General features: G+C 30.3%; 2 protein-coding genes across 2 annotated transcripts; both read left to right on the forward strand.

The window, feature by feature from the left end:
- Window positions 1–4,688: 4,688 nt before the first annotated feature.
- LOC100258596 (valencene synthase) lies at window positions 4,689–7,192 on the forward strand. The gene is made up of 7 exons (XM_002277315.5): window positions 4,689–5,028; window positions 5,128–5,401; window positions 5,517–5,889; window positions 5,970–6,188; window positions 6,268–6,403; window positions 6,494–6,742; window positions 6,833–7,192. Exons 1-7 carry the CDS (start codon window positions 4,897–4,899, stop codon window positions 7,127–7,129), a joined length of 1,680 nt encoding a protein of 559 aa, XP_002277351.2. The 5' UTR covers window positions 4,689–4,896; the 3' UTR covers window positions 7,130–7,192.
- A 5,706-nt stretch (window positions 7,193–12,898) lies between these two features.
- LOC100263746 (valencene synthase) lies at window positions 12,899–17,349 on the forward strand. The gene is made up of 8 exons (XM_059734962.1): window positions 12,899–13,108; window positions 13,189–13,462; window positions 13,563–13,935; window positions 14,015–14,233; window positions 14,322–14,460; window positions 14,559–14,807; window positions 14,884–14,941; window positions 16,949–17,349. The coding sequence occupies exons 1-8, from the start codon at window positions 12,899–12,901 to the stop codon at window positions 17,185–17,187; spliced, it is 1,761 nt and encodes a 586-aa protein (XP_059590945.1). The 3' UTR covers window positions 17,188–17,349.
- The last annotated feature ends 3,431 nt before the right edge of the window (window positions 17,350–20,780 follow it).

The following is a 20,780-nucleotide window of genomic DNA, read 5'->3' on the forward strand; positions in this document are numbered from 1 at the left end:
CAATTAAACTTATAGGTTTAATTTACTCATGGTGCAACAAAAATCACTTAATGGTGTTAAGGGTTCATTAATGGAGGGAAAAAAATAATTAAGTTTCAAAATTTAAAAAATAACATAGGTAGGCTTGGGTGTGAGTGTGCCATTCAATTTGAAGATGAGTGGTGTTGGAAGTGTACTATTTTTAATCTAGGTATATTAAGTGTGATTCTAATTTGGAAGGTACGTAGAATATTCAAAAGCTAAGGTGCACAATTTGAGTTAATTGTGTTGTTTGAATGAAGTGCACGGTTAAGTGTGCTATATGGTACATTGCACTAGAGGTGCACTAGGTGCATTAAGTGAGTATGCAATATGAAGTGTAGCTATGTGAGTTCGCAATTTTAGTGCGCTTGGGAGGTGCATAATTTGGGTGTGTAGGTTAGATGTAGTGTGTTGTGGCTGTGCAACATTTTATTTGTATGTAAACATTTAAATAAATGTCCTTATATCTCCATTTTACTTTGTGATATCTTCGTTTACTTTAAATTTATAATATAAACAATGAAATAGTCTTCATTTGAATCCAATAAAAATACTTTTAGAGCATAATTTTTTATTTCTTGTTATAAATTGACAATTTTTACTAAATTCTTTTAAAAAAATGAGTTTGTCTAGGTAAATTCACTAGAGATAAAAATCTAGAAAAATTATTTTAAGTATCACCAACACAAAAACAATAAAATCCACCACTTTTTGTTTTAAAAAAGACTCTTAATCCATTGTATCATATTATGTATATTAAAATTAAAATTAAAGTTATTGAGTTTGAAAATAAATAATTAGCTTATATTTCAGATATTATATTATGGTGTTTCAACAACCTCCAATGTTTTTTATTTTTATTTTTATTTTTTATCTTTCTCCATACCATATTATTTTAAACTATAGTTTGATTTGCCTAATATCTATGGTGTTCAACAACTTCCAATGTTTTTATCTCTTTCCATACCATGGTAAAAAAAAATGATCTAGGTTTAAGGGAAAGTCTTCTCCCACAAAGAGAGCTTGACACAAGAGTGTTCTATTATATGATCCAACACCTAGTTAAAAAAGAGTTCCAACTCCTTACGTTGATCATGTGAGATGCAGGGGAGGATGAAACTACTTTTGTAGGGGTATATTCGAGTTAAATCTAGTATTGGAATAGTGAAAATTCCTATGCATACTATATACCACATTAAAGTCTTTGAGTTGAGATTCAAATGTATTTTATAAAACTTCATTTGAAATTCTAGAGAGAAAGTTATGTTCAATTTTCTATATATAAAAAAAAGTCCAATTGTTTAGTGCTACTTGAGAATTAGAGAAATTCTACTTCTTAGGTATATTACAGTAGAATTTGTGATCTAAGTTAGACTTTATAACTTACCTAGAAAATAAAGTCTTGGAAATTGTTCATGTTTGGAGGGTTGTTCCAAGTTACGGCAATTGGAAGCTAAAGAGGTGGGGAGTTGATTGATGAGAGGCAAAGGCTTTGGAGAAAAGGGGTGAATGGTAGATTCTATGAATAAAAGATTGCTTCCTTGCTCTATATCTCTTGTGAACTATTTTGGGTGGTGATTGAATCTATATTCTTTAGTATTTACTTTGTGGCTGATGAGCTTGTATTTCCCTTCCTATCTATTTGTTCTTTTCTTTTTCCATCTATTTTGGTGTTAACTATAGTTCACCCATTTTATATAATTCCAAGTTATGGCAATTGGAAGTTAAACAGGTAGGAAGTTGATTGATGAGAGGCAAAGACTTTGGAGAAAAGGGGTGAATGGTAGATTATGTGAATAAAGGATTGCTTCCTTGCTCTATATCTCTTGGACTACTTTGAGGGGTGATTGAATCTATATCCCTTAGTATTTACTTTTTCGATGGTAAGCTTGTATTTTCCTTTTTATCTATTTAATTATCTTCTTTTTCCATCCGTCTTGGTGTTAGCTATAGTTCATCTCTTTTATATAAAAATTATTTTTGACACAACAAGTTAGAGGACGAAAGGGGGAGTTAAGTTTTGATGTTGCTGCTAAGGGACATGAGATGTTGCATTTGTGAAGTATAAGTGTTTTTAATGTTGAAAGAGTTTTGTAATAAGATTAGAAGTAGGAAATATTAGTGTTTGTAATGTAATATGTAAAGATGTATCCAAACACTTGAAACAATGTACACTCTTTATTGGAATGAATAAAAATGCAAGTTTTAGTATTTTTGGTCATGAAGTGTTTTTATTAATTTTGGGTATGTTCATCAATTAAACTTATAGATTTAATTTACTCATGGTACAATAAAAATCATTTAATGGTGTTAAGTGTTCATTAATGGAGAAAAAAAAATTAAGTTTCAAAATTTAAAAGCACTAAATTAAAAACATGAGAGAAAATAATATAGGTAGGCTTGGGCGTGAGTGTGAAATTCAATTTAAAGATGAGTGGTATCGGAAGCATACTATTTTTAATCTAGGTGTATTAAGTGTGTTATTTTAATTTGGAACGTACCCAGAGTATTGAAAAGCTAAGGTGCACAATTTGAGTTAAGTGTGTTGTTTGAATGAAGTGCACAGTTAAATACCCCATTTGATTAAGTGTGCTATATGGTGCACTGCACTGGAATTGCACTAAGTGATGCAATGTGAAGTGCAACTATGTGAATGCTCAATTTAAGTGCGCTTGAGATGTGCACAATTTGGGTGTGTAGGTTAGGTGTAGTGTGATGTGGCTAAGCAACACTTTATTTGTATTTATATTGTAAACATTTAAATAAATGTTCTTATATCTCCATTTATATCTCTATTTAACTTTGTAATACTGCATTGTGTTATTTGTATCTCCGTTGCTTTAAGTTTATAATATAAACAATGAAATAGTCCTCATTTGAATCCAATAAAAATACTTTTAGAGCCTAATTTTAAGTAAATTAAAATCTAATTTTTTATTTCTTGTTATAAATAGACAACTTTTACTTAATTTCTTTCAAAAAAAAAAAAAAAAAGTTTTGCCCGTGTAAATTCACTAAAGATTAAAATCTAGAAAAATTAATTTAAGCATCATTAACATGAAACAATAAAATCTACCCTTTTTTTATTATAAATTTTGAAACTTTAAAAATGATATGTTTTCTATACTTAGTGAAAATTTCTCAAAACTTAGACAGCAAACAAGGTATGTCAGAAAACTCTTAATCCATTGTATACCATGTTATTTGTATATCAAAATTAAAATTCTCGAGTGTGAAAATAAATAATTAACTTATATTTAAATATTATATTATTATTATTTGATTCACATTTTAAATTATAGCATTATGGGTTAATCTTTTGTATTATAGTTAAACTATAGTTTTAGAATATAGGGTGTGATGAGGAATTACTCATGTTGTACACATAATGAATATAGATATTTTACTATTGCATTAACCTTTTAAAAATTGCAAGAATAAAGTAGCATTGAAGGCGTAAAGCCAGGCAAGTGTTTAGGAACGGTATTTGAAAGAAAGAGAATACCATTTAGGCCAACCTGATGTAATAGAATCCAACTGAGTCAAATATATCGAATTGGTTGTTTCATAATTTCAAATTATAATGGATCAATAAATAAATCGAATTGCATCCAAACAACTACGTGTTGTTGATGTAGCAAGAAGAATTAACATGTCTTTTCATCCCTCAGCATGTGATCCTCCAGCCCAGAATTATAAACCAGAGAAAAAAGGAGCGATAGTAAGCTTTCACCCCAGCGTATGGGGAAATCGTTTCATCAACTACACACTCCTGATGATGAAGGTAATTATATATAAGTTTACCTAACAAGATTCAACTATCTAAAGTTTTTCCTCGAATATTTTTAGCAGTAGTGCATGTATGTAATATTCAAAATTTTATTTATTTTTAACCATTTATATGTTATCAATTATATAGATATTGTCTGTTTTAAATTCAAAATTTCCTCATGACTTTAAAATATTTTTATATGTTTAGGAGTCCGTAGAAGATTTTTTTAGTGAATCTGACGTGACCTTTATTTGATGTCAAATATCACAATAATCCTTATGGAGACACAAAATTTTTATTGTGCATCATAAGATTGTGGGACTAAAAAGACAGACATCCATTACTGGTCAAACTAACTCTCACACCAAAACGAGGATTCAACTTTGATTGGATTCATTTGTAATTATCTATTCCGAACTATATAAATATTATTTGCACTATCTCAAAATGTCCTCACTACTTTAAAAATATTTCTATATTATTAAAAAAGGCTATACATGTAACTCAAAGAAAATTTTTTCCATATCCTCTGTAAAGTTTTCAAAAATCTAAGAAAATGAGCAGTTCTCCTTCATATAAAAAACAAGGCTGCAACATCCCAGAGTTAATGGTCTGCCACATATAGAAAGTGCCGTGAAGTGTGTGTTGTCTAGCAAAACATGTTCACCGACCATGCCAGGCTGCCCGATGCATGTTATTACATACTAAAATGTATTAAGAAAAAGAATATCCTAGCCGACATCATTCAACATAAAGCTAATATATATACTTCCTAGATTAGGTTTGGTTTCAAGGATATATTAAAAAAAAAGGGAAAACAGTCCATATGCCTCTTGACACATCCCTTATGAGACAATATCCACGATTCTCAATGCTCACATTGTAACAATTTGTTATATGAATTGTGAAAGCATACAGACAGATAGTCAATTATCAAGAGTAGTTTATCTAGATAAATACAAAAAATAATGGTTCACCTGCTGCAACCATGCATCAATGGCACTTGATGACAAGATATTTTTCATAAATAATGCTCAACTTGCCACTCAATTTTAGGGCTATCCATGCTTTAAAAGTACTGAAGCTTGTGGGCTATCTTACTCATGTCCGTCCTTAGCAACATGTCTTCTCATTCCTTAGCCCAAAATTATAAACCGGAGGTAAAGCGGCCGATGGTAAACTTTCACCCAGGCATTCGAGGCAATCCTTTCATCAACTACACTCCTGATGATGAGGTAATTATATGCAAATTTACATAAGAACATCTCAACTATCTAAAGTTTTTTCATCGAATTTGTTTAGCACTAATGAATGTAGGCAATTTTCTGGTACAGATAACCCGTGCCTATAACCAGAAGCAGGTTGAAGACTTGAAAGACGAAGTGAGGAGAGAGCAACTGGCAGCTGCTGGTAAGCCTTCACAGCAGCTGAACTTCATAGATGCAATTCAAAGACTCGGGGTGGCATACCACTTTGAAGAAGAAATAGAAGAAGCATTAAGACACATCTGTGATGACCACCATTACAGTGATGATAAATATGATGATCTGTATAATGTTTCTCTCCGATTTCGTCTTCTAAGACAACAAGGGTACAATATTTCATGCGGTAAGGCTCATGAATATATATATATATATATATATATATCAGGGAGGAAGAGTTTGACATTTTTTTCGAATTTTTCTTTCTTATTTTATTCATCCTTTTTGGGTGATAACTGCAGATGTATTCAACAAGTTCAAAGATAAAAATGGTAGCTTTAGGGAATCTCTGATTGGAGATGTGCAAGGCATGCTAGGCTTGTATGAAGCTGCACATCTCAGGGTTCAGGAAGAGGATATACTAGATGAAGCACTTGCTTTCACCACCACTCACCTCAAGTCTTTGGTAAAACATTTAGACCATCCTCTTGCAGTACAAGTAACCCAAGCCCTACACCGGCCCATTAGGAAAGGTTTGGAGAGGCTGGAGGCAAGGCCTTACATATTCATCTACCAAGATGAAGCTTCACATAGTAAAGCTTTATTGAAACTTGCCAAGTTAGATTTCAACCTACTGCAGTCATTGTATAAGAAAGAGTTAAGCCACATCACCAGGTTAGTTCTCAAATATTACATTCACTTAAATTCCAACTTTGACTTGGAGGATAATTTGTGTGAATTAATGTATTTCTCAGGTGGTGGGAAGATTTAGATTTCTCTTCGAGTTTACCTTTTGTCCGGGATAGAGTGGTGGAAACCTACCTTTGGATTGTCGTGGCATGTTTTGAGCCCCAATACTCGTATGCTAGAAGAATACAGACCAAATTGCTTGTTCTAATAACAGTGATAGATGATATCTATGATGCGTATGGGACTCTTGAAGAACTTGAGCTCTTCACAGAGGCAATTGAGAGGTATGAGGTACAAATTTCACTCAGATAAATTTATTTCATATTGTAAACTTAGAAGGGGAAATGGTGACCTAATTTTCAGGTGGGACAATAATGGTATAGAAAAGCTTCCAGAATACATGAAGCCGTGTTACCTGGCTGTCTTAGATGCCTACAAAGAAATTGAGGAGAAGGAGAATGAAGAAAGATCATATTGTGTTCACTATGCAAAAGAGGCAGTAAGAATCCTTGAGTTCTATCTTTGTCTCCCCATTACATGTAATATATAGTAGTGTTAATATATATTTGCTTTGTTGAACATATTCCAGATGAAAAACTCTGTTCGAGCTTACTTCAATGAAGCCAAATGGCTCCATGGAGAATATGTACCAACGGTAGAAGAATACATGGGCGTTGCACTAGTAAGCTGTGATGTCCCCATGTTCACAATCATCTCTTTTGTTGGCATGGGATTCATAGCAACAAAGGAGGCCTTTGATTGGGTATTAAACGGCCCAAAGATCGTCAGAGCTTGCTCCACAATTATTAGGCTCATGGATGACATGGCTTCACACAAGGTACTCTGAAATATTACTTCCAAAAAGCTTCTCATTCATAAATCGAAGACCATGAGGTTTAAACATGATGTTTTGCTGTTTTTTATGTAGTTTGAGCAAGAGAGAGGGCATATTGCCTCTAGTGTTGAATGTTACATGAAGCAATATAGTGTCTCAGAGCAACTTGCATACCACGAGCTTAACAAGCAGGTTGAGAAAGCATGGAAAGATATAAACCAGGAGTTCCTCAGACCTACTGCTATTCCAATGCCTCTCCTTACACGTGTTCTCAATTTTGCACGCACTGGAGATTTCATGTACAAAGGTCGTGAGGATATATTCACGAATGTTGGAGAAGTGATGAAAGATAATGTTGCTTCATTGTTCATTGACCCTGTGCCAATGTAAGGCTAACCCGAAGATTTGTGACGAAAATAGATCTTATGGCATCTACTTTATTTGCCTTGATAACTTATTAGTACACTTAAGCAACTAACTAACAAACTAACTGTAGCAAGAAGCTTCCAACTCTAACTGAATGCACTAGCTCACCTGCTTCAGTTTGAATGTTTAACCACTATATACATAATATTTATAGGTAACAATTTTCCTTTAAAGAAAAGTACCCGAGTAAGACTACAAAATCTATATCTATTGTTTGTTTACCAAGAATGAGTTTGAGAGTTAGGTTACTTATCAAGAATGTGCAAAAATAAATTGTATATAACACCTATTTAAGCTTTTATACCTGTTGCCTCTAGTAAGCAAGTGAAATGAATTATGACAATTAAATAATCGATCATGGATACCGAGAAAAGAAGAACACAAATATAAAACAAGTCATGGTGTTTGCCATGTTACAAAAATGAACAAAATAAATAATAAGAGAATTTGGATAAGTTGATTTATAAAACTAATTAAAAACATTGGTTCAATTATTTCTAAATTCAAAGGATTAAAAAAGTTACTCCAATTTGATGATTTCAATCTATTTTAAGTACAAAAGAATTAAAGTTTTAGTTTTTTTTTAATTTACAAATAATGCTTCAAAAATGATTTTTTTTTTTACTTATTTGAAAAAAAAGAATAATTTTCAAAAATTCTATTTACCAACATTCCACTTTGATTTTCATGGAGAAGAGAATATTTTTATAATTTTTTTATTACAATATATATGATTTTTATAATTTTATTTACAAAAAAGTATCCAAATCTAATCTTATGTCTAAAAGAATATTTTTTATAACTTATTTAGGAAAAGGATTTTAAAATTTTATTTGATTTAAAATTTTGTTTAAAAAAAATAATATTTACAAATTACTTTAAAATAGATTTTTAAAAATTTATTTAGAAAAGAATAAATATTCAGATCCAATTTTGTTTATAGAAGAAATGATTTCTTTAGTTTTGATTCAAAATAGGATTTTTACAATTTTATTTTCATAAGTATAAAAATTCAATTCGGTTTTATTTACTAGAAAACTTTTTTTTTTTTTACCATTTTTATTAAGACGTGATTTTTACAATTTTATTATTATTTTTTTTTAAAAAAAAGTTGACAATTTTATTTAAAAAAGAGTTTTGCAATTTTTTAAAAAGGTTTTACTATTTTATTAAAACAAAATGCTTTTTAGATTTTATTTTAAAAAATGAGTTTCACAAGTTAAAAATGAAGAAGAAAACTTTACAGTTTTATTTATTTATTTTTTTTTAAAATGATTTTCCAATTGTATTTACGATTTATTTAAAAAAGCAATTTCCAGTTTTATTTTAAAAACATTTTATTGTCTTATTTCAATTTTCTTGTGGTTTTTTTTTTTTTTAAAAATTAAGTTCAAATTTATCTCTAACTCTCTCTCTCTCAAAAAAAGAAAAAAGGAAAAAAGAAAGTTCAAATCTTGACTTGATTTATATTAGCTCAAACTTTTGATCTCTCTCCAATTGACTTGATTTCTATATTAACTTAAACTTTTGGTCACTCTGGCATTAATTTTAATGTTAAGGTATCAATCTAATTGACTTGATTTATATCAACTCAAACTTTTGGTCTCTCTCCAATTGACTTGATTTCTATATTAACTTAAACTTTTGGTGACTCACATTAATTTTAATGTTAAGGTATCAGTACAATTGACTTGATTTATATGAACATAAAAAACTTTTGGAAGGTAAACTGTGAACCTCAATAGACCAAAGCCACAATAATATCATGGTAATAAAAGAATTTGGGAAACTAAGTTCTTTTAGATGCAAACCAAAAATTATTTTTGTAAATTAATTAAAAGAAATACCAATATTAAGGAAAAAAAATTAGTGTCTAGATGAAAAGAAAATTACAAATAATTTGTTTTTCAATTATATCTATTGTAAGAATCATATTATTAATTATTTTGTTTCTTAATTAAAAATAATTAATAAAAATAGAAATATTTAATTTTTTTAATTAAAATGTGATTTGAGTTAGGATAGTTCTTAAATTGTTGACAAATTTTCAATCCCAATATTTCATTTACATCAATGAAATGATGCTTGATTTGACAAATGTCCTTACAAACATGTTCTTCATTTTGAATGTTTATAATGACAATAATACTAATAAAAAAAGATACTTGATGTGAGTCAAATTAAACTACCAAGTCCCTAAAGGAGACGTATGTAACCAGCCAAGCAATTCATCACATGAAATTAATTTCTGTATGAAAATTTATTGTTCTCTCTCTCTCTCTCATAAAAAAAAGCAGTTCAAATCTTGACTTGATTTATATTAACTCAAACTTTTGGTCTCTATCCAATTGACTTGATTTCTATATTAACTTAAACTTTTGGTCACTCTTGCATTAATTTTAATGCTAAGGTATCAATCCAATTGACTTCATTTATATTAACTTAAATTTTTGTTCTAATAGGTACCTATATATATATATATATATATTAAAGTATCAGTCCAATTGACTTGATTAATATTAACTCAAACTTTTGGTCTCTCTCCAATTGACTTGATTTATATGAACTTAAACTTTTGGTATAATAGGTGCCTTGATTTATATGAACTAAAGAAATGATTTCTTTAGTTTTGATTCAAAATAAGATTTTTAAAATTTTATTTACATAAGTATGAAAATTCAATTCGGTTTTATTTACTAGAAAACTATTTTTTTTTATCATTTTTTTAAGACTTGATTTTTACAATTTTATTATTATTATTTTTATTTAAAAAAGTTTACAATTTTATTTAAAAAAGTGTTTTGCAATTTTTTAAAAAGGTTTTACTATTTTATTAAAACCAAATGCTTTTTAGATTTTATTTTAAAAAATGAGTTTCACAAGTTAAAAATGAAGAAGAAAACTTTACAGTTTTATTTATTTATTTTTTTTAAAAAATGGTTTTCCAATTGTATTTACAATTTATTTAAAAAAGCAATTTCCAGTTTTATTTTAAAAACATTTTATTGTCTTATTTCAATTTTCTTGTGTTTTTTTTAAAAGGAAGTTCAAATTTATCTCTCTCTCTCTCTCTTACAAAAAAAAAAAAAAAAAAGAAAGTTCAAATCTTGAATTGATTTATAACAACTCAAACTTTTGGTCTCTCTCCAATTGACTTGATTTCTATATTAACTTAAACTTTTGGTCACTCTGGCATTAATTTTCATGTTAAGGTATCAATCCAATTGACTTGATTTATAACAACTCAAACTTTTGGTCTCTCTCCAATTGACTTGATTTCTATATTAACTTCAACTTTTGGTAACTCTCACATTAATTTTAATGTTAAGGTATTAGTCCAATTGACTTGATTTATATTAACTCAAACTTTTGGTTTCTATCCAATTAACTTGATTTCTATATTAACTTAAACTTTTGGTCACTTGCATTAATTTTAATGTTAAGGTATCCATCCAATTGACTTGATTTCTATATTAACTTAAACTTTTGGTCACTTGCATTAATTTTAATGTTAAGGTATCAATCCAATTGACTTGATTTCTATATTAACTTAAACTTTTGGTCACTCTTGCATTAATTTTAATGTTAAGGTATCAATCCAATTGACTTCATTTATATTAACTTAAACTTTTGTTCTAATAGGTACCTATATATATATATATATTAAAGTATCAGTCCAATTGACTTGATTAATATTAACTCAAACTTTTGGTCTCTCTCCAATTGACTTGATTTATATGAACTTAAACTTTTGGTATAATAGGTACCTAGATAAAACGGCAAAGCCTTGATTTATACAGGAGGTCATCAAGGTGAACTGTTAACCTAATTGATGCTTGTGTACCAAAACCCTACCATTAGTTTATAATATTGTCATCATAATATTTAAATATGGGACACTTTATGCATTTATCATGTTAAGATAAAAGAAAACACTAGAGATGCAATAAAAAGCAATATCTAGCAGAGGCAAACAAACCTCAATAGACCACATCCACAATAATATCATGGTAATAAAAGAATTTGGGAAACTAAGTTCTTTTATATACAAACCAAAAATTATTTTAGAAAATTAATTAAAATAAATACTAATATTAAGGGAAAAAAAATTAGTATCTAGATGAAAAGAAAATTACAAATAATTTGTTTTTCAATTATATCTATTGTAAGAATCATATTATTAATTACTTTGATTCTTGATTAAAAATAATTAATAAAAATAAAAAATATATAATTTTTTTATTAAAATGTGATTTGAGTTAGGATAATTCTTAAATTTTTGACAAATTTTCAATCCCAATATTTCATTTACATAACCACATAATATTTAATAAATAATTCTGCTATGTATGGGTCCTACATCAATGAAATGATGCTTGATTTGATAAATGTCCTTACAAACATGTTCTTCATTTTGAATGTTTATAATGACAATAATAAAAAGTTACTTGATGTGAGTCAAATTAAACCACCAAGTCCCTAGAGGAGACGTATGTAACCAGCCAAGCAATTATCATTCCTCCACCTCATCATAATAATTGATTCTTCACCCATCAATAATTGAACTCCCCTCATATTGCAGTTTACATCTCCTCTTTCTATTAATTTCTTTATGAAATTTTAACGTAGTCATGTGATATTATTTAATAAATTCCAAAAAAACTATAAGAGTTCTAAACAATCAATGAATCCAAAATGTTTTCAACTAGTTCCTAAACATTATAATTAATCTTCCTATCACTCAAATGAATGTAATATAAATCAAATAAAATATTTTTATACAAACTAAATTAAATTATATGTAAATCATTAACTTAAAATTTATCATTTAAATTTACTCTAAGTTATAGTGTTGTTTTACTTTAGTTAATATTAAAAAATAAAATCCTATAAGTACTAAACCAAATGATATTTCAGGATTAGAAAAATTATTTATTTTGATTTTTTTACTTTAAATTAATTGTATTATTTAAAATCAATAATAAAGTTATATTAAATCATTATTTTCATTTAGTAAACATCTTTTGAGTCAAACTTATTATATAATGAGGTCCACTTATTTTATAATTTAACTATTTTAATATTTAAGAAAATGGGAGGATGTTATGAATCAGGTAGAATTAGTTCTCGATAGTAGCATGTCTAATTTGATTTGACATGAGAAATTGAACCGACGTTAAATTAAACACACAAACTCTAAAGTTTTTAATTGGTATTTTCTATTACAAGTCGAATTTTAACTCATTCAAACTTTGATATAATAAAATCATAAGAACAATCTTATTATGAGAAATGTATATTCAATTTTAAAAGAACATATTTTAAAATTAATAATACCAAAATATTTCCCTTAAAAGAGATTATTCATTTGATTATCCTATTTCACGACTGTTTGAGTAAAAATTAATTATCTTTTATATATATATATTTTCACACTCTTACATGCATTCAATGGTTTTCGTACGGTAAGTGACCTCAATGGCCTGAATTTGTACACAATAATACGTACTAAATATAAGCATGCTTTTTAAATTTAAACATATGAACTTCATGTGTAAAGGAAGTCTAGGCGGCCTCTTCACACAAGCTCTAGAAGACCAATACTTGTCTTACCATCAGTCTCTTCTGTGCACAACCCTTCCAAATCATGGGCCCCAAAACCAAACCAAATTCCACATACTTTTCAACTGCATACAACTGTGCACTGAATGCTAGTGCTGCCCTATAAATAATATGGAGCTTGCCAAGCTATTTCTCTCATACTTACCAATTCATCATTCAAGGTATAGTAGTGTTCAGTCATTGTCCCAAGAAATTAACATGTCTACTCAAGTCTCAGCATGTTCTCTAGCCCAGATTCCTAAACCCAAAAATCGTCCCGTGACAAATTTTCACCCCAACATTTGGGGTGACCAATTTATCACCTACACCCCTGAAGACAAGGTAATGCAATGAAATTATGTTTATATACTTATTTAGAAGTTATTTTTCTTGATGTTGGATGACAAAATTTGTTGGTCTAGGTTACACGTGCCTGCAAAGTGGAGCAGATTGAGGATCTGAAAAAGGAAGTGAAAAGGAAATTAACGGCTGCTACTGCTAACCATTCCCTATTGCTGAACTTCATTGATGCAGTGCAACGGCTTGGGGTGGCATACCACTTTGAACAAGAGATAGAAGAAGCGTTACAACATATTTATGAGAGTTTTCATGACCTCAATGATATTGATGGTGATCTCTATAATGTTGCTCTTGGATTTCGACTACTAAGGCAACAAGGATACAGTATTTCATGTGGTAAGAGACTAAGGATTAATTATCACTGAATAAGAAAAAATTATATTCAACCTTCTTATCATTTAAATCTTATGTTCAAGTACTGGTGATGTTTGTGTAGGTATATTCAAAAAGTTTACGGATGAACGAGGTAGATTCAAGGAAGTTTTGATCACAAATGTACGAGGCCTGCTAGGCTTGTATGAAGCTGCACATCTCAGGGTTCATGGAGAGGACATACTTGCAGAAGCACTTACTTTCACCACCACTCACCTCAAGGCCATGGTAGAAAGTTTAGGATATCCTCTTGCAGAACAAGTTGTTCATGCCCTGAACCGGCCCATTAGAAAAGGTTTGGAGAGGATAGAGGCAAGATGGTATATATCCGTCTACCAAGATGAAGCTTTCCATGATAAAACTTTACTAGAGCTGGCAAAATTAGATTTCAATCTAGTGCAGTCACTGCACAGGGAAGAGCTAAGCAATCTTGCAAGGTTGGTTTTTAGATCACCCCACATGTACTTGGCCATTCTTATCACTTTCCTGTATGCTGATCATGTTAATGAATTTTAGGTGGTGGAAAGAATTAGACTTTGCTACAAAGTTACCTTTTGCACGAGACAGATTGGTTGAAGGCTACTTCTGGATACTTGGGGTGTATTTTGAGCCTCAATACTTACGGGCTAGACGAATTCTAACCAAAGTAATTGCTATGACATCCATTCTAGATGATATCTATGATGCATATGGTAATCCTGAAGAACTCAAGCTCTTCACAGAAGCCATTGAGAGGTTTGCTACTTGCACATTACCAACCTTGATTGTGTATAATATTTGTATTTATATATACCTAAATCGAGGCTCATTATTTTATTTTCAGGTGGGATATTAACAGCATAGATCAGCTTCCAGAATACATGAAACTCTGCTATGCGGCACTCTTAGATGTGTACAAAGAAATCGAGGAAGAGATGGAGAAAGAAGGAAACCAATATCGGGTTCACTATGCCAAAGAAGTAGTAGGACATCTTTAACTCCGGATCCCCACCTTTTGCATTGATGATATTTTATATGGTCTCATATATACATAGATATAACTTGGATGAATGTTTTTTAGATGAAGAATCAAGTTCGAGCTTACTTTGCTGAGGCCAAATGGTTACATGAAGAACACGTGCCAACAATCGAAGAGTACTTGCATGTTGCACTAGTAAGCTCTGGATACTGCATGCTTGCAACCACGTCCTTGGTGGGAATGGGAGAAATAGCAACAAAGGAGGCCTTTGATTGGGTGACCAGCGATCCTAAGATTATGTCATCTTCAAATTTTATTGCAAGGCTCATGGATGACATCTCATCACATAAGGTATGCAGAATATGTGTTTCAAATGGGAAGAATATAACACGCTTGTTTTTTCTCAACTTTTGTATTATACATGCAGTTTGAGCAAAAGAGAGAGCATGTGGCCTCAGCCATTGAATGTTACATGAAGCAATATGGTGTCTGATTCGTCCCTAGCAGCGGCAGTGGCAATGGCACCATTTGATTCGGGGTTCGATCCCCGGCAACGGCGCCATTTGATTCGTGCCCACTTGGTGTCTCAGCTGATTCGTGTCCAGCTGGTGCTCCTTGATTGAGGGAGTAATCAACAAAATTTATAACCTATTACACCATTTACTAGGGTAGCAAAGACAAAATTTATAGCATAGTGGCTCTAGGATCGTTCACTGGGATGAGTTTTCACTTCACAAATGATATTAATTCAAAGTTGAATTGGTGCCTTTTCATTTCAAGGTTAGCTTTAAAAGAAAACATAAACATGTTTGAATGAAAAAGAATTGGTTTTAAGCTAACCAAAAATAGTAACTGATTTTACTTACAAAGAAAAGAGTTTCTTGGAGTTCAGATCACTAGGCTCAGATTCCTCATGCAAAAAGGGAGTTCCGGTCACTTGTTTCTTTTCCTCGCATTAGAGAATTAACATATAGTTCCTTCTCCAACCGGTGTTGTACAGATGCTTCCCATTAATGGGTTCAAACACTAAATCCCTCTCACTGATGCACCTTGCAATGGCTCATGCCTCTCACCTAGCATTTACCATTCAAGGTGATCTTTAACCTTGGATTACCCGTCAAAAGCTCGCAAGAGATAACTAATGGATGTCTCCTTGGAGTCCAAAAGCTTACCAAGTGTTGGCTATTCTAGAAAATCCTACCTTCAAGTCACCTCCCAGAGGCTCGCAAGGGGTAAACTAGTGCATCTCCATGGACGGAGATCACTTGCGTTACCAAGTGTTGGCCCAGGTGATTTAAAGGCGTTTTAAGTTAACTAAAAAGATAAAAACCATTAACGGGTCACACTTTCTCTTCATTAAAAACTAAAACAACAAAACTTCCAAATTATACATGTGGAAACTTACCCGGCTTTCCTCACTCCAAGAGACAAAAAGCTTAGCCTCTCATCCTCTGTGGAAAAATCCTCAGAGTTTGGTTGGCTAGAAAATGAAAATGAAAGAGAAGACAAGAATATATATGAAAAACAGAGCAAGTGCTCTGTTCCTTGATTCTATATATGATATATCTATATATTACATACTTCCCCAAGCGTCTCCTGAGAGTGTTTACAAGAGAGTTTATATAGGAAGGTAATTTACCCTTCCTTGGCTACTTCCTAGCTAAGGAATTACACGAGTGGTTAAATATAAGGAGAAAATGGAAATTTATACAAAAATATCTGAAGAAAAATATCCAAAAGAGTCGGTGGCAAATATCGGGAAGCTCCAGGAACCATTTCGCAGGAGAAAATGGTGTCTGCGAGATTTTGCAGACATTCAAGGAAGGCTGCGAAATCACTTCGCAACAACAAGCTATCCTCGCAGGGCTGCGAAGTTGGCTTCCACCTTGAGGTTCTCAGCTTCCAGCTTGCGGCATATCTCGGGCAACTTCAGGAGGAAATCCACAACACTGTATAAAAAGGCTGCGAAATTCTCGCAACAAAAGGCTGATTCCGCAACACTTTAGAGTGATTGACTTGCAGTGGCTGTAACTTCTTCGTTTCAACTCTGAATCGCGCACCGTTTGAAGCATTGGATTCTTGACTTCCTGAGCTTTGAAATGGTATATAGAATGTAGAAAATGGACTTCGGGAAGTGCTCCAAAAGTGCAAAAGAAGACTGCAGCTGGCTTTCCTCTGTTTTCTTCACTCTGTTTTTCCTCTCTCCTTGCATACTTTGAACGACTTTGGCAAAGGGATATGGGGCTCCAAAGCTTGGTTTCTTCATGAATTTGAGCTTCCAAAAGCTTTGCCATGAACTATATACAGCTCTCCCTCATTCTTGGATTGCTTTGGTGATCAAAAAGCTATCAAAACACCAAAACTTAACACAATTTGATTAGAATTGATTGCAAGGGTCCTTAACATGTTAATTGGGTTAAAAGGCAATAACTACTACTCAAAAGTGTTTAAAAGAGTTAATTACAAGCTATCAAATAGCACTTTTTGAGTAGTAATCAGTGTCTCTGAAGAACAGGCATACAGTGAGTTTCGAAAGCAAATTGAGAATGCATGGATGGATATTAGCCAGGAATGCCTCAAACCTACTGCTGTTCCAATGCCTCTCCTTGCTCGTGTTCTCAATCTTACACGAGCCGCAGATGTCATTTACAAAGAGCAAGACAGTTACACACATGTTGGGAAAGTGATGAAGAATAACATTGCGGCTTTCTTCATTAACCCTATAATATAACCAAATGGATGAGTTGATTAACGTCCCCTGTCTAATAAATCATTATAATAAGGTGAAGGAGTAATATGTAATACATCATTGTAATAAGGTGAGATGGACACATTATATGTAGCACCTAGTTTCTCTGGGTTTCAAAATAATTAAGTTTGATTTCTTATGTTATATTTGTTTTACTGCTCCATTCAGTTAATAATATGTGCGGAAGCAACTAACGCAATCTGTAAACCGACAAGAGTGGTTGAAATGTTTAAATAATGAGCCAAGGATATGACTTCAAGGGAAATGAGTCAACACACAATAATGGACTATGAGATATTAAACAATGAGCTAAGGATATGACTTTAAGAGAAATGACATGGGTAGAATCTTAGAGGATCTCAAGGAAACAATATTGAGAGATATACGTGGGAATGCTTATTAATATATTTAGTTAGTATATTAGAGTTATATATTTAATTACTATATCTCTTATTTATTTACTTACTATATTATCATTATTTTATTTGTTTTTGGAAGTAAGGGTAAATTAGTTTTATTTAAATTCGGATAATATTGTACCTATTTTCAAGATAATTCATAATAAGAAATTTTAGATTTTTTTTTTCTCTTTTTTTCTTTTTGAATCTTTTTTTGGATTTCAATCGCATTCATCTATATACAAGCTTTGAGAGTGAATAGGTTTTATACACTTTCATAAATCTGACACTGAAACCTTGTCTAATCGTCCCAAACTCCATATACTTGTTAGAAAAGGTAGAATGTTTTCTTTTATTTTTAATAATTTTCTCCTTTTTTTTTAAATATTAAAAACGAAGCTTTGAATTTGGAAAGCTTTCAAAAATTAAATTTGATTAAATATTTAAAACTCAATTAGATTATTTTTAGTTTTGAGTGTTTGATCTAGCTTGTGTATCTTTAATTAATTAAGAGTGCTACAAAATTTCAATATTTTTGTTGTTAGTAATTTTTGTTTTATAAATTAAAGATTAATGTAATTGGTGAACAAGAGTAGTGAAAGACAATTTATTTATTTTTTAAATTCTCAATCAATCATCTCTTTTTAAACAGTGCTATTAGAACCATGAGAAAAGGATAACAAGTGATTGGGGAAAAATGTAAGGACATGTCATTTTTGGAAAAGGGATGGAGGTGGATAAAGCCAACGTAGAAAATGAAATCATTAATTTCATTGCCAAGGAAGCCTAGGCCACCTCATTACACTTAAGACTTTTTGACCTTTCAAAGCCATTTTAGTTTGTTTGTTGTGTTGTCTTCTTCAGGAAAAATCATTAATTTCATTGCCAAGGAAGCCTAGGCCACCTCATTACACTTAAGACTTTCTGACCTTTCAAAGCCATTTTAGTTTGTTTGTTGTGTTGTCTTCTTCCAGGAAAAGTGTGCAGAATGTTATTTGAAAGTACCATGCATATACTCCCTTTGCTATTTATTTATAGGGATTTTAGTGCATTCAAATGCCTTAGTTAACTAAACTATTGTGTGAATTTAAATAAATAATATTTATTTATTTAATCATTATTATTATTTTTATTATTATTATTTTATTTATTTATCCATTCATTCATTCATTCATTTATTTATTTTTTAATTTCATCTTTAACTAATTCTTCAAACTTCCGATTTCCAAATTTAGTTTCTAATTTCCAAAATTCCAGTTTTCACATTTGTTTATTATTATTATTATTATTTTATCTATTTATTTATTTTTAAAATTTTCATCTTTAAATAATTCTTCAAAATTCCGATTTCCAAATTCCAAAATTCCAGTTTTCACATTTGTTTATTATTATTATTATTATTATTATTATTATTATTATTATTATTATTATTATTTTATCTATTTATTCATTTTTAAAAAATTCCATGTTTAAATAATTCCTCAAAATTTCGATTTCCAAATTTAATTCCCAATTTCCGAAATTCCGATTTTCTGATTTTCGAATTTAATTTCTAATTTCCAAAATTCCAATTTTCACATTTATTTATTATTATTATTATTATTATAATATTATTATTATTATATTATTATTATTATTATTATTATTTTAAAAGAATTCCATCCTTAAATAATTTTCAAAATTCTAATTTATTTCAAAATTTAATTTTCAACATTCTTATTCTTAAATTTAATTTTCAAAATTCTAATTATCAAATAATTTTCAAAACCCCAATTTTCAAATAATTTTCGAGACTTCAATTTTCAAATAAATTTCAAAACTCCAGTTTTCTTTCAAATAGTTTTAATTCCACTCTATTATTCAAATATTTTTTTTAATTCACAAATTTTCTTCGATTTTCAAATAATATTTCGTTTTCCTTGATTTTTTTTCAATAAGCATGAAAACAATTTTCATAATTTCAAAACAATGGAATTTGTGGTATTAATTCATGCAAGATAAATTGGACTTTGATGGGGGCCCTACATATAATCTCTTCTGATTGTCAATTGCTATATTTAATGAATATTGTTTGATCTTTGTCTTACTCTTTGATATGCATGTGATAATTTTATACTTGAGCTAACCTTGTTTCCATGATAGCACACTATTACTTGCTGCCAAGGTATGCTCTCATTCCCATTTTGCTTATTCTCATATATGATTTATTTTATTATTTGACCATTTCATTGGTATCTATTGATTTCTTAGTTAATTGTCATGTTTGCTTTACCTTATTTAGTAGAGACCCGTTTTTAGAGACTTAAAGGGATGCTACGGTCTTTTTACCATACCTTCCCAATAAGTAATTTGACTCTTGGATCCAACTCGGTTTTCACAGGCTTGTCTTTTCCAAATAAGGAGTCACACAAGATTTTATTTCTTTCTTATTAATATCAAAAAATAAAATCCTATAAGTACTAAATCAAATGATATTTCAGAATTAGAAAAATTATTTATTTTGATTTTTTACTTTAAATTAATTTTATTATTTAAAATCAATAATTAAGTTATATTAAATCATCATTTTCATTTAGGAAACATCTTTTAAGTCAAGCTTATTATATAATGAGGTCCATTTATTTTATAATTTAACTATTTTAATATTGAAAAAAATGGGAGGATGCTCTGAATTGGATATAATTAATTTTCGATAGTAGCATGTCTAATTTGATTTGACGCGATTGATTATGAGAAATTGGATTGAGGTTAAATTATTAAAGTCAGATGGACCGTCATGTTTATGATAACTAGAAATTGGTGGACAATGAGAAAAAAAAAAACAAATATTCTTGCCTGAGAGAAAAGGGAAAAGCATTAATCTCAATGTCCTTATTAGGAGATGAGGGGACCACATTCATCAATTGACCCAACACATTGTTGTATATATATATATCAAAAGGGTTGAAATTCATTTAAAGAAAACGACAAGGATCCCGCCAAGGCAAAAATAATTGAATATAATGTTATTATAAAGCCTTTAAAAAATTTGGGAAAATTATGTTTTGGGGGTAGATGAGCCCCCAAATTAACAAAAGGTCCATGTAACTCTTCAAATTGAGGCCAAGACCCAATGAAAGTATGAAAATTGAGTTGAAGGATATCATCCTTCAGTATTTCCAAAAATGCCCTTTGTTG

This window comes from Vitis vinifera, chromosome 18 (genome assembly GCF_030704535.1).
Source record: "Vitis vinifera cultivar Pinot Noir 40024 chromosome 18, ASM3070453v1".
Lineage (NCBI taxonomy): Eukaryota > Viridiplantae > Streptophyta > Magnoliopsida > Vitales > Vitaceae > Vitis > Vitis vinifera.

Excerpts from the sequence above, each read along its gene's own strand:
- LOC100263746 (XM_059734962.1), top strand. The coding sequence starts at position 12,899 with ATGGAGCTTGCCAAGCTATTTCTCTCATACTTACCAATTCATCATTCA. Across the intron at positions 13,936-14,014 it reads GAGCTAAGCAATCTTGCAAG|GTGGTGGAAAGAATTAGACT; the intron begins GTTGGTTTTTAG and ends AATGAATTTTAG. Across the intron at positions 14,461-14,558 it reads TTCACTATGCCAAAGAAGTA|ATGAAGAATCAAGTTCGAGC; the intron begins GTAGGACATCTT and ends AATGTTTTTTAG.
- LOC100258596 (XM_002277315.5), top strand. The coding sequence starts at position 4,897 with ATGTCCGTCCTTAGCAACATGTCTTCTCATTCCTTAGCCCAAAATTAT. Across the intron at positions 5,029-5,127 it reads ACTACACTCCTGATGATGAG|ATAACCCGTGCCTATAACCA; the intron begins GTAATTATATGC and ends TTTCTGGTACAG. Across the intron at positions 6,404-6,493 it reads TTCACTATGCAAAAGAGGCA|ATGAAAAACTCTGTTCGAGC; the intron begins GTAAGAATCCTT and ends AACATATTCCAG.